The sequence below is a fragment of the Euleptes europaea genome, chromosome 5 (assembly GCF_029931775.1).
Source record: "Euleptes europaea isolate rEulEur1 chromosome 5, rEulEur1.hap1, whole genome shotgun sequence".
Lineage (NCBI taxonomy): Eukaryota > Metazoa > Chordata > Lepidosauria > Squamata > Sphaerodactylidae > Euleptes > Euleptes europaea.
The window spans coordinates 16,570,803-16,584,160 of NC_079316.1; the positions used below are offsets into that span (position 1 = coordinate 16,570,803).

The following is a 13,358-nucleotide window of genomic DNA, read 5'->3' on the forward strand; positions in this document are numbered from 1 at the left end:
GAGAGTCACTTTTCCGGTCGGAGCAAACAAAGAGCAGTACCACCAGGATCGTTTCATCCTTAGAATTTAATCATCTTACTAATGATATCAAACGGATAATTAATAAGCATTGGCACATTTTGCACACCGTGCCAGGTTGCCTAGAGTTTCCGCTCTTTGGCTTGAGAAAAACAAGCTCCTTGAGAGACCAACTAATACAAACTAGTACCACTCCGGTACAACAGGAAGTTATTTTCGGCCATTTTAAGTGTGGCTCCTGTATCTTTTGCCCGCTAAGCTTGCAAGTTAAGGAAGTCAGCTCCACAGCATTTAATTTTAAATATAAATTAAGACATTTTAGCAACTGTGCATCACATAATGTGGTCTATGCGGTCACGTGCCCGTGTTCCTTAATTTATATTGGCTCAACCACACGCCAATTAAAACTTAGAATTGGCGAGCATAAAGCGCGTTTACGCGCGAGGAATCTCGAAGCACCATTAACAGAGCATTTTCTGAAAAAGGGACACTCAGAGAATGACATGCTATTCTTTGCATTATGGAAATTTAGACCCAAACCTTTTCATCATCAAAATGTAGCCCAGATCTTGCATAGGCAAGAAATGAAACTCATTTTTCTCTTTAAAACACTGACCCCTACTGGACTTAACAGTGATTTTGATTTATCCTGCTTTTTGTAATATGTAGCTTTAAGACCCTCAGAATGCCCTGTATTCAATTCACCTGTATGTAATGAGCTGCTACTTTAAAACTCATACCCTGACATTATCTCATGATCTGTTACCTCTCTGAAGGACATGAGAACCTGTGGTCTATGAACCCTCTGGGTCAATTATAAGACATATGGTAAGAATAATTCTGTTTTCTGTTTTCTATATATCGGAAAATATTTAGTAATGGACATTATGTTATATATAAGCCTTTATTTTGCCTAGAGAGTTTTTACATGATGGCAACATCCGACTGAAGAAGCACTTGCGAAACGAATACCAAACTGGAGGTGTCGTCTCGGCTTCGGCTTCCTTCATATACCAAGTGCACCACAGAGACTCTTTACCACTTGCTAGTGGAACATTTTTTACTTTGTTTGAGGGCAGCTTGCCCGTTTACATGTATTTGCTTTGGGTGTACTTACTTTGTGTTGTATTGATTATATGCATGAAGTAATGCTTTTCCTTTTTGTTCACAATTCATATTGCTAATATTGTATTGACAAGTTTTTCAGCAGAACTGTTTTCATGAATAATTAATACAATATTGACATTATAGTGAGCCCTCGTGCTGCTGTTTTCACAACCTCCAGGTACTAGCTGGAGATCTGCTATTACAACTGAACTCCAGCCGATAGAGATCAGTTCCCCTGGAGAAAATGGCCATTTTGGCAATAGGACTCTATGGCATTGAAGTCCCACCCCAAACCCCACCCTCCTCAGGCTCTGCCCCCAAAACCTCCTGCCACTGGTCAAGAGGGACCTGGCAACTGAAGAAGGAGGTTTTTATATGCCACCTTTCTTGACCTTTGAAGGTGAATCAAACTGACTTACAATCTCCTTCCCTCTCTCCAGAACAGAGACCTAGTATGCATTTGATTGACAGGACCAATGGTGGACAAGGTGGAGGACACAAAGAATTTGTAATGTGTGAATTGACCCTTAGTTCCTGTGCAACATGCATAAGAGTGCACACTGTGATAGGGAGATGAGGACTGCAGCTAATAAACTTTGCTTCTCTTATTGAAATCTCTCATGCCTTCCTCAGATATTATGTTTAAGCATAAACATCCACATTTTCTTCAAAATATTGCTTTAGGGAAAATGCCAGAGCTATTCTTCAAAGTGGAGGGAAGGAGAGATAGTCTGAACTCTTCAGATCTTGGAAACTAAGCAGGGTCGGTATTTGGATGGGAGACCACCAAGGAAGACTCTGCAGACCAAGGCCCTTCAAGTCCAGCAGTCTGTTCACACAGTGACCAACCAGATGCCTCTAGGAAACCCACAAGAAAGACAACTACAGCAGCATTTGTCCTGCCTGCATTCCACAGCAACTAATATCCTAGGCATGCTCCTCTGATCCTGGGGAGAATAGGTATGCATCATGACTAGTAGCCATTTTGACTAGCAGCCTTGAATAGCCCTCTCCTCTATGAACATGTCCACTCCCTCTTAAAGCCTTCCAAGTTGGCAGCCATCACCACCTACTGGGGCAGGGAGTTCCACAATTTAACTATGAACTGTGTGAAGAAATACTTCCTTTTATCTGTTTTGAATCTCTCATCCTCCAGCTTCAGCAGATGACCCTGTGTTCTATTATTATGAGAGAGGGAGAAAAGCTTCTCCCTGTCCCCTCTCTCCATACCATGTCTAATTTTATAGACCTCTATCATGTCTCCCCTTAACCGCCTTCTTTCCAAGCTAAACAGCCCTAAGCATTGACGGCACGTATGTACATACTCTTCAATGACATGTTAGTAGGACTGGATGCATTTGCACCTACATTTACAGACGGGAGAGTCACTAACTTCAGAAGTGAAATACATCAGCTTTGCAAGGTTCACCATGTTTCATTTTTGCCCCCAGTGGCGATCATAATATTAGCCATCTCCGTTTGGTTCCCCTTGTATTGAAAAAAGCAATGTTTTCTTACCTCTGCCCATTCATAGGAGCCAATATTGCCAAATGCTGTTTCTCCCCAGGAGCAAAAAAGTATTGTTCGATCCGGCCTCCAGCCTTTCCTCACTTTCCGCGTCAAGGCTTGAATGAGGGCCGTCGTCACTGTGGTGCCGTGAGCCCACTGCTGGCCACCATAACCGCGTAAGCTGCTGTGATGGCTGCCGACAATGATGTATCTATCTGAAAATTGAAGTGAGCTTTCTGTGAATTAAAAAGCACAAGAGATAACCCTTCGAAGTGGTGAGTGTTACTTGAGAGCTCCCATTATGGGCAGTTGCATAATACTGCTCTTTGCTGCTGAAATCAAGAAGAAAATTGCATCAGTAAGCTGCAGCTTTAAATCGGGGGCGGGGGGGATGCCTGACTCAGAATTAAAATGATCATTTAGACGCCGCAAAATATATATTTTACAAAACTGTTACTACGTGTTGTATGCGTGGAAGTTGACATCTACAGGGTTTTTGCCTTCTACATTTCTTGCCTTCCTCTGGACATAGAGCAGGGGTCACTGGGAGAGTGGGGGGGAGGTAGTTGTGAGTTTCCTGCATTGTGGACGGGGTTGGACTAGATGACCCTGGAGATACCGTCCAACTCTATGTTTCTATCTTATCACATTATGAACTAAAACTGTGGCAGTCGACCAACCACTGTCTTTCAACCACAGCACCAAAATGCATTTTTTTGCCGTCAAGTCACATCTGACTTATGGCGACCCCTGGTGGGGTTTTCAAGACAAGAGCTGTTCAGAGGTGGTCTGCCATTGCCTGCTTCCATGTCATGCTCCTGGTATTCCTCAGAGTAAGACAGATTTAGTGTAAAAATAAAATAAAATAAAATAAAAGGTTATTATTTTTATCTGAGGTTTTTCGCACGTCCCTGCTGGCAACATGTTGGAATGTGCCAAAAAAGTGTGTGTAGCAAATCATCTGCACGTTAAATTGTCTATGAAATTACATATTCCTCAAGGGTTTTCTGCGATTACTACATATGAACTTTTTTTTTTAATTGGGCACACACAGTCTGACTGAGAAAGTTCTTTCTAGCAAAACGGCTCCATAGCAGTTTTGTTCACCGTAATAACAAGAGACAACACTGTAGAGAAAACTTAAAGCAGGTTGCAATGGCATCCCATTAGGGGGAATGTTTTCACGGATTGGAATCGAACTCCTTTTTTAAAATACATTTTTGGTGCTATTTATAATATGTAAAGCTAATAGACTGTGAAAGATAGGCTTGGATATTTTTCTTGTAATGGCTACACTTTGTGGGTTGGCAAAAGATCCATAAGTGTTTACCCAACATGAAAAAATAAAAATAAAATGTAAGCAGTAAGCAACAATAACTGTATAACTTGTTTGTCTAAGCACTGGGGCCACGTTCTAACCGCCTTACGTCAAAAAGGATAAGCTGGAGCTAGAGCAGGGGAAGAAATTGATAGCTAATATCCTTTGAGGAATCTTCAGCAGGAACCCAGTCTAAAAACAGTCGGGTCCCTTTTAGCTTGGTAGAAAACGCGAGGGAAGCCATGTTAGGAGAGTTTCGGATCAGTACTGAAGAAAATAAAATAAACATGCTTTCTGGGTTAAATCCACAGGGTTCCTGCCTGCATAGGTCATTTCTGTCTGAGGTAAAAGGAGATTTTTGCTGTTTCTCCTCTCCCACTACTGTTCACTGAATTCCCCCATGTGCTGTTCCTGAGTGACAGAGGACAGAGGACCCTCCAGACAATTATGGTGGAGATGAATTTGGGGAGGGATGCAGTGTGTGTGTGTGTGTGTTGGGGGAGAGTGAATGAGTGAAAATGTTCTCCCTTCCACTGGTTGAAAATGACTTTTGTGTGCTACTCCATGTGATCCTTTGCATTCAACTTCACTCTTTCTTGTGAGATATGGCCATATCATTGCCCAAAGGGAGAGCTCATTTAATTCAAAGCAGTTTGCACATGGCAGTTTCCGTTTATCTGAGCAGTGACAACTTGGAAGTCAGAAGAAGAAAAAGAAGAGGAAGAAGAAGAGGAAGAAGAAGAGGAAGAAGAGGAAGAAGAATAAGAGTTGATATTCCAATTTTTATATGCCAATTTTCTCTACCTTTTTTAAAGGATAGGGTTGCCAACCTCCAGGTACTAGCTGGAGATCTGCTATTAAAACTGATCTCCAGCCGATAGATATCAGTTCACCTGGAGAAAATGGCCATTTTGGTAATTGGACTCTATGGCATTGAAGTCTCTCCCCTCCCCAAATCCCGCCCCCTTCAGGCTCCGTCCCAAAAACCTCCTGCCAGTGGAGAAGAGGGACCTGGCAACCCTATTCAATGCTGATCTTTCCCTTCAAATTGCAGCCACAGCAGATTCCTAAAAGAAAGGGGAGGCTCCAAAAAAGAATCATGGAACTACAGATAATCAGTAATTTGGCCCCCAAATGAAAGAGAGAAAATAAAGTTATACGTACCAGGAAGTGTAGCCCCTTTTATATACCCGATAACATTAGACATTGTCGTGTAGGTTGGCTGAGTATGAACGTTCAGAATTACAACTTTTCTTTCTGCTAGGAGATAAAAGGAAACAGGTATCTTTTAAGATCATGAATGACCAAATTAAAAATTATAAAAACAATTTTTAAAAAATGATTATTGTGTCCGTATAAATTGGTGGTTATAATCAACTGAGTTGGAAGTGCTGCCTGCTGGGAGATGAAGTATGTTCTTACAGGAAAAAGAAAGTAGAATGGAGGTGTTTTCACCTGTGCCTAGTCTGTCTTACTGATGTAGCATTTGTTATCCTCCTTTAACATCTATTATAAACCTAGTTTTAGGATTGCCAACCTTCAGGTACTAGCTGCAGATCTCCCGCTATTACAACTAATCTCCAGCCGATAGAGACCAGTTCACCTGGAGAAAATGGCCGCTTTGGCAAGTGGACTCTATGGCATTGAAGTCCCTCCCCTCCCCAAACCCCACCTTCCTCAGGCTCCACCCCAAAAATTCTCCCACCAATGGCGAAGAGGGACCAGGCAACCCTGCCTAGTTTGGAACTTAAAATGTATTCAGTTGCCCAATACAACACTGATTTACTAATATGACCACCAGGTCCAAATCAGAGGAGAATGAAACTACAACTGCAAGTATTTTGCCTTCTTAGACTATGAAGCTGCCTTTGTCCAGTCAGTTAGGGCTAGGGATGCCAGCCTCCAGGTGGGACCTGGGGACCCCCCAGAATTACAGCTCATCTCCAGATTACAGAAATCAACTCCTGTGAAGAAAATGGATACTTTGGAGGGTGGACTCTACGGCATTGCACTCCACTGAGGTCCCTGTTCTCCCCAGGCTCCATCCCCAAATTCCCAGGAGTTTCTCAACCTGGATCTTGCAATCCTACCTCCACCCACCACTTTTGGCCAGGGGGGACCTGCCAACCATAGTTAGGGCTGCAAACGCTAGCTTGGGAAATTCCTGGAGATTCATTCCAAGGGTGATGCCTGAGGAGGGAGGAGCTGTGGGGAGGGGAGGGAGTTTGGTTCAGCATGAATGTGATGTCACAGCTAGGTCAAACGTCAGCTCCTCCAACTCCTCCCCTTCCTGTGAGGTCACATTCTCCCTCCAAAATTAAAATTTTAAATTAAAATTTCCCACCTCATATCATTTCCCTTGCCTTTCCCCCCCACTTTACATGACTTGTAGACTTCTATACACATGTGCTCTGTATGTTATGCTAGCTCCTTTGATCCTACATATTTGTGCTAACCAGTTTTGTTCAATTCAACCTAAAAAAAAAACAACCTCTCAATATCTTCTACAGGTTATTTTTTCAGTGTTAAGGTAGGGTAGCCAGGTCCCTCTTTGCCACCGGCTGGAGGTTTTGGGGCGGAGCCTGAGGAGGGTGGGGCTTGGGGAGGGGGGACTTCAATGCCATAGAGCCCAATTGCCACAGCGGCCATTCTCTCCAAGTGAATTGATCTCTATTGGCTGGAGATCAGTTGTAATAGCAGGAGATCTTCAACTAGTACCTCGAGGTTGGCAACCCCAGTGTTAAGGAGAAAAATCCACTCTGAAACCCTACAGAAGGATGTCCACCAACAATGTCCTTTTCTCAGTTCCCAGCTGGCCTCTGGCCTTTAGTGTCATTACAGGTGACAATTAGTTTCTCCTAGCTTCTGTGGTATACAAAAAAGGTAAATGGATGTCCTAGAATATTCACCCTATATAGCCACTCTAGTACTTCATTTTCTCTTAGCCTATATGGTATACCATAAAAACTGCCCTCTGCAGCTGCAATTTCCTCTCGAAGAACTGATCTCTGCAGTTGGAGATCAGTTATAATCCTGGGAGAACTACAGGCTTCACCATGGAGGCCGGTAACCCCACGCTCAGTATTGCCTCTTTGGAGCGGCAGGCAGTGGCTCTCTAGAGATTTAGGGACAGGTTTCTCCCAACAGGTGATACCTGAATCCTTTTAACTTGAAACGGCTTGAAGCAATGGTATTTTGTGTGCAAATCATATACACTAGCTCTGAGCTACAGTACCTCCTCAGACCTTTTCCAACTCATGAGCTCAATTCTACTCTTTGTTCTTATAGAGGTAGACTCTAGACGAATTCCCTAAGGCTAAGCAGGATCAGCCTCTCATCAATCCTATTTTCCTTAAAAGTAAATGTCCTCTGCAGATGTCACATTGTGCTCTGTTCCTGCAAAGCAGAGCCCCCCAGATGTGTGTTTTGGTAATTTGATTCAAGCAATTGCCGTATTGTATACATTGGGAATTGTGGATTTTCCATGAGAAAAAAATTTCTTCCATTCAAGAGGAAGAAGAAGAGTTGGTTTTTATATACTGACTTTCTCTACCACTTAAAGAAGAATCAAACCGGCTTACAATCACCTTCCCTTCCCCTCCCCACAACAGACACCCTGTGAGGTAGGTGGAGCTGATAGAGCTCTAAGAGAACTGTGACTAGCCCAAGGTCACAGGGGAGGGGCCGTGGCTCAGTGGTAGAGCATCTGCTTGGCATGCAGAAGGTCCCAGGGTCAATCCCCAGCATCTCCAGTTAAAGGGACTAGACAAGTAGGTGTTGTGAAAGACCTCTGCCTGAGACCCTGGAGAGCTGCTGCCAGTCTGAGTAGACAATATTGACTTCAATGGACCAAGGGTCTGATTCAGTATAAGGCTGCTTCATGTTCACCTGGCTTCATGTGGAGGAGTGGGGAAACCAACCCGGTTCACCAGATTAGAGTCCACTGCTCATGTGGAGGAGTGGGTAATCAAAACCGGTTCTCCAGATCAGAGTCCACTTCACTTGAACTTCCACCTATTCACTTCACTATTCAATTCACTTGATCTTCCACCTATAATTGAAGATCCTAAGTCAGCATGGACATCTTCAGAACAATAGTCACTGAACCAAAGGGAGGCTCTTTGGGAAGGTCTCGGTCTCACAGACTATTATTTGTCTCATGTTCTGTTTCCCCACTCAGTTCATGTCTTGGCCTTGTTCTGCAAGCATACAGGAATGTTTAAATGGGGAGTACATTCCAACCTAGAAAATAACCTGTCTTTGTCAAAAGGGCTTTCGAGTTCATGTTCTTTGTATTTGACAAATGAGTTTGTTTTAAAAATTAATTAAAACTAATATCTCTTTTTTTTCCCTTTTCCCTCCCAGGCTCTGAAAACAAATGGCCTCATTAAGGACTGAAGCAGGTGCAATAGCAAATATAGCTTGCTTTCTTCTTTTTTCCCCCTCTCAGCCAAATGTTAATAATGGTAGAATTCTATGCAAGACATACTGAAATTCTTTGGGGAAATGTCCATACCATTTGGGGTTCTTTTATCTACTTATAGATTTACATTTTGACACTACCAGAGTTGCTGCTTATTGAATGGGGCGGGGTTGAGGTAAGCGAATATCCCCCCATTTCTCTGCCTGCCTGGTGTTTCTATGCTAGAGATGCCTCTAGTTTACATGGAATTTGGTAGCAAGCAGGCTGGTCTGTCCAGATTTGGGATCCTACCCCAACTTACTTTGCCGTGAAGTTTGGGGGGAAATTGTCGCAAAGCCTGGACGCCTGCCAAGTTGATGGAAAAGTTTCGATTTTCCATTTCCTGTTTATGTGGCAGCCATTTTCTCTGCCCTTGTCCCCACAGTGGTACCCCCCCAGACACTGAGGACCTTTTAAAAAACCAGTTATTGAATATTACTATAGCATTATAACAATCTCTGTGTCAGGTTCTCTGAATTCCAAAATTTAATTTAAAAAAGCACATCTCTATCCCATTTTGTTGCAGGTATATGCCTTTCCCTTCATATCTCCACAATGAAAGGGACTAGGGATACTTTTTTCAAAATGAAAGCTGGGAATTTAGAGAACTGGATACACATATCGTTATAATGTTAAGTGATATTCAACTGCTGATTTAAAACAAAAACAAAAATGAGAAAAGCCGCAATGATGGGGGGGCTGCTGCTAGGGGACTGGAGCAGAGGACCTGTGGGGAAACCTGCCATGTGAAAGCCCTCTTGCCACTGTGCTGTATGGGCAGCTGCAATAGCATTGGGAAAACCACACAAGCCATAATTTGTAAAGGAAAAGGCTACCCCAAGATCTCGATGTAGAACTGCATCACACAGGAGACAAACAGCTACCACACAAAATGGCATCCACATGTCAGCTCTCTTGTGTATCATATAGTAGCACTTTATCATTAGAACCTGATTCTATGTGTTTTGTTGCTCCAAGTCATTGGCTTCAGCTGGCCAGGAAAAAATATAACACCCGAGTAATTGTTATCCTGTCTTACAGAAGGAGAGGGACAAACCAATTCATAGTGGTAGCCACATGTCTCCTGTAACTTGTAGTCCCTTATAAAGGTAATAGCAAAATCGAATGTCCTCCGCTGGCAACTGACATCTTCTGGAATCAGATAACATAATGAATAGATGTATTGTACAGTGCCATTACTTGGCTTATAGGCTTAGTTTGACTAACAAAAGGCTCAGACAGCTCTCAATGGAGTAAGGAAAAGAAGTAAAATTTAATTTCCCTTAAACATTTCTGACAACCAAACCTGAGTTTCTAGCATTAGCCGTCCAACAAAAGACTTTAAAAAGGTCTTGACAACTTTATCTCTTTCTCCTTTATGCTCTGGAAAGTGACAGGGAGACTTCAGTTTAATGCAGCCTGAAATATTCTTTAAACTTTATCGAAGCTATAAAGCTACTTCACTACTAAAAGAACAGAAAGGGATTATTGTTATCGTTAATGGTTCTAGTTTAGTTCCATCTTTCCAAATCTTGTAACTAAAAACTATAAAACATTACAGGATGAGTGTTATGGAGACTAGGCTTGCCAATTCTGGGTTGGGAAATTTCTGGAGATTTTGGGGTGGAGTATAAGAGTAGGGGGGTTCATATTGTTATGTCAAATTTAAAAAACAACCCAAAAAATACCTTTTTGGTATTTTTCTTTTCCTTTCCTTTATCCCTTAGAAGCTCCTTGATCCATTGATCCTGAGCAGCGTAAATCTAGTGTTTGAGGGAAATAAGGACTGAAATAAATCTTGCCACTGACAATGTAGCCTTGGGATCCCTGTCACTTAATAAAAAAGGCATTATGTCAGAGACAGAGGCATTAGATTTATATGTTAAAAGGGGAGAGATATAACGTGATCGAAGTTGCTCATAAAAGTGGCATTCCAAGACGGCATGAGCTAATGAATCAATAGAGCCAGGAGAGCAAGGACAGGTCCTGTCTGGGTATGGTATATTCAAAATTCTGCCCTGCATAACCATAGAGGGGTTAGCATTCAGTCTAGCTAAACAGAAGGCTTAAACAGAAGGCTCTAGCAAGATGAGGAGTTGTCAAATAATAAGTATAAGCGGCCAAACCGTGTGGTGGTGGTATTCCGAAAAACTGAGATGAACAAACGCGGCGAGCACGAAAAGTAGTGCTGTTATAATCAAGCTCTTTAATGTGCTTTTTAATTTTGGTAAAAGCTTCAGTTTCCCCAAAATCTAATAACATATCCTGTGAGAAAACCAACAATGACAATTTCTCATCTAAGATTTTTTCCCATGAGGATTTAAAAGGTCGTGCTTCAGAGAAGCTAGGAGCTTCTCAGTGCTAAAGTGCAACTTAAGTTGTAACTTAAAGGCGGCCAACCATGCCCTGGCTTCGAGCAACATTTGGCCAAAGGGTAACGCCAGCAACACATTGAAAGGCATATAAGAGTTTTCGTAAAAACTGAAGCAATGGACGATCTATACATTCATTGACAATAGTTATCCAAATGGATCGGTATTTTTCGGAGGTGTGTGTGGTTAACTGGCAAAAATGGCGGCAAAAAAAGGGAGGGCCAAAAAACAGACTCAAATAATGCAGAATTTATTTGGCATTATTCGGACCGCTTCGGCCCCGCCACCAGCCCCCCCTTCCCTGCCATTTTCCCCCTTCCCTCCTCCCTTATTTACTTTGCTGACTCAGATCCACATCGCCCGCCTTCTCCAGACTCAGGAGAAGACCGGCAGTGTGGATAAGGACGTCTTGCCTACCTCTCCAAGCTGCTTGCCGGATCACGCCGGATAACCAATCCAGAATGCAGCTTGGAGAGAAAGGCGGGAGCGTTCTCACTAGCGCTGCTGCCTGAGTATGCCGGCTCCACACAGACAGCGGGGCTAGGAACGCTCCTGCCTCCTTCTCCATGCTGCATGCTGGAGGCCCGATCTGGCATGCAGCTTGGAAAGGGAGGCAGTATTCCTACTAGCTCCATTTCCAGGGCACTCCAACTCCCCGGAGCACGCAGACAGAGAGGCTAGGAACAGCCCCTTCTTGGTGATTTTCTTTCTTTTCTTTTCTTTTTGAATTTTTTGGGTTCAGGTTTATTAAACCCAAACATTTTCAAAAAAAGTCCAGGTTTTGTGAAAATTTACTGGTTTAGTAAACCGAAATCTGAAAAAAATGAAAAATTGGAGCGCACCCCTACTGGAGATAATGGGGTTTGGAGAGGGGAAGGGCCCCAGTCTGGTATAATGCTATGGAGTTCATCCTGCAAAGCAGCCTATTTCTCCTGGGGGACTGATCACCATAATCTGGAGATCAGTTGTAATTGCTGGAGATCTCCAGGTCCCACCTGGGTGCTGACAACCCTAACCTCTGCAGACTGCATTCTCCCTCATGTGCAGGTTTGCAAGAGGAGAACAGAATCAGAAAAAATAAAATTCAGGAGATTTTCCAGGAAATTGTCCAGTGCCCTAAATAGAACACAAACCGATTTAGCACATTTATTTTAACTTTTATTTAAGGTAAAGGTCCCCTGTGCAAGCACTGGGTCATTCCTGACCCATGGGGCGATGTCACATCCCGACGTTTCCAAGGCAGACTTTGTTTGCGGGGTGGTTTGCCAGTGTCTTCCCCAGTTTTATTTAGTAAGCATTAAAAAAAGATGTTTCCTGTCAATTTTTATTTCTGGATAGCAATAAATGCTTGAAAGGAAATTGATTCCACACACACAAAGTATGGTTTAAATGTTACGTTCAAACCAAGTCAAAACTCTGTGGAAATTATTATTAATTTGAATAATAGTTGTAAAAAAAAAAGATAAAGGCAACGAAGCTTGTACTTTCCTTATGTTGATTAAAATTAAGGGGGAAAGAACAACCCAAAGGAAATAGAAAATGTTGACAAACTGAAAGAGCTGTGCATGTTATGTTGTGGATGTGGTTTTCCACCCAGCTATTTTCTATGCCTTGACTCCATCATGAACCAAAGGGGAGACTGCAACCAAGAAATCAGAAGGTGACTGAGACTGGGAAGTGCAGCCATTAAGAAGCTAGAAAAGATCCTTAAGTATAAAGATGTGTCACTGGTGACCAAGATCAAGGTAATTCATACCGTACTATCCCCCATTACTATGTACAGGTAGGAAAGTTGGACAGCGAAGAAAGCTGACAGGAAAAAAAGTTGATTCATTTGAAATGCAGTCTTGGAGGAGTGTTACAGATACCATGGACTGCCCAAAATACAAATAAGTGGGTTCTAGATCACATCAAGCCTGAATTCTCCCTAGAAGCTAAAATGACCAAAATGAAACTATAGTACTTTGGTCACATCATGATAAGACAAGAGTCTTCAGAAAAGACAATAATGCTGGGAAAAGTTGAAGGTGGCAGGAAAAGAGGAAAATCCAACATGAGATGGATTGTCTCAATTAAGGAAGCCACAGCCCTTAGTTTGCAAGACCTTAACCAGGCAGTTAATGATAGGACATTTTAGAGGCTATTAATTCGTAGGGTCTCCATAAGTCAGATGTGACCTGATGGCACTTAACACACACACATTCTAACAGTGTTTAATTCTCACCGATGGAGGTCATTAGGGTACTGTCAAGGTTGCCCTAGCCCTGCCTGTATGTAGGGTAAAGACTGTTCAGAAGTCTCCTCAGAAGAGGAACTTCCTGTGGTTTCTACTATACCCAAAGCTTCATGCACTCCAGAAGCTCTTGGGGAAGACATAAGAACATAAGAAAGGCCCTGCTGGATCAGACCAAGGCCCATCAAGTCCAGCAATCTGTTCACACAGTGGCCAACCAGGTGCCTCTAGGAAGCCACAAACAAGACGAGTGCAGCAGCACCATCCTGCTTGTGTTCCACCGCACCTAAAATAATAGGCATGCTCCTCTGATTAGGGCTGTCAATTTGGTTCGGCCCG

General features: G+C 42.8%; 1 protein-coding gene across 1 annotated transcript in view; it reads right to left on the reverse strand.

The window, feature by feature from the left end:
• NAALADL2 (N-acetylated alpha-linked acidic dipeptidase like 2) overlaps positions 1 to 13,358 on the reverse strand; it is a 438,734-nt gene that overhangs the window by 194,768 nt on the left and 230,608 nt on the right. The window contains exons 6-7 of the mRNA XM_056850172.1: positions 5,117 to 5,209; positions 2,644 to 2,849 (exon numbers count right to left, since the gene is read on the reverse strand). Coding sequence (XP_056706150.1) covers positions 2,644 to 2,849; positions 5,117 to 5,209 — 299 coding nt within the window. The remainder of the gene's footprint in view (positions 1 to 2,643; positions 2,850 to 5,116; positions 5,210 to 13,358) is intronic.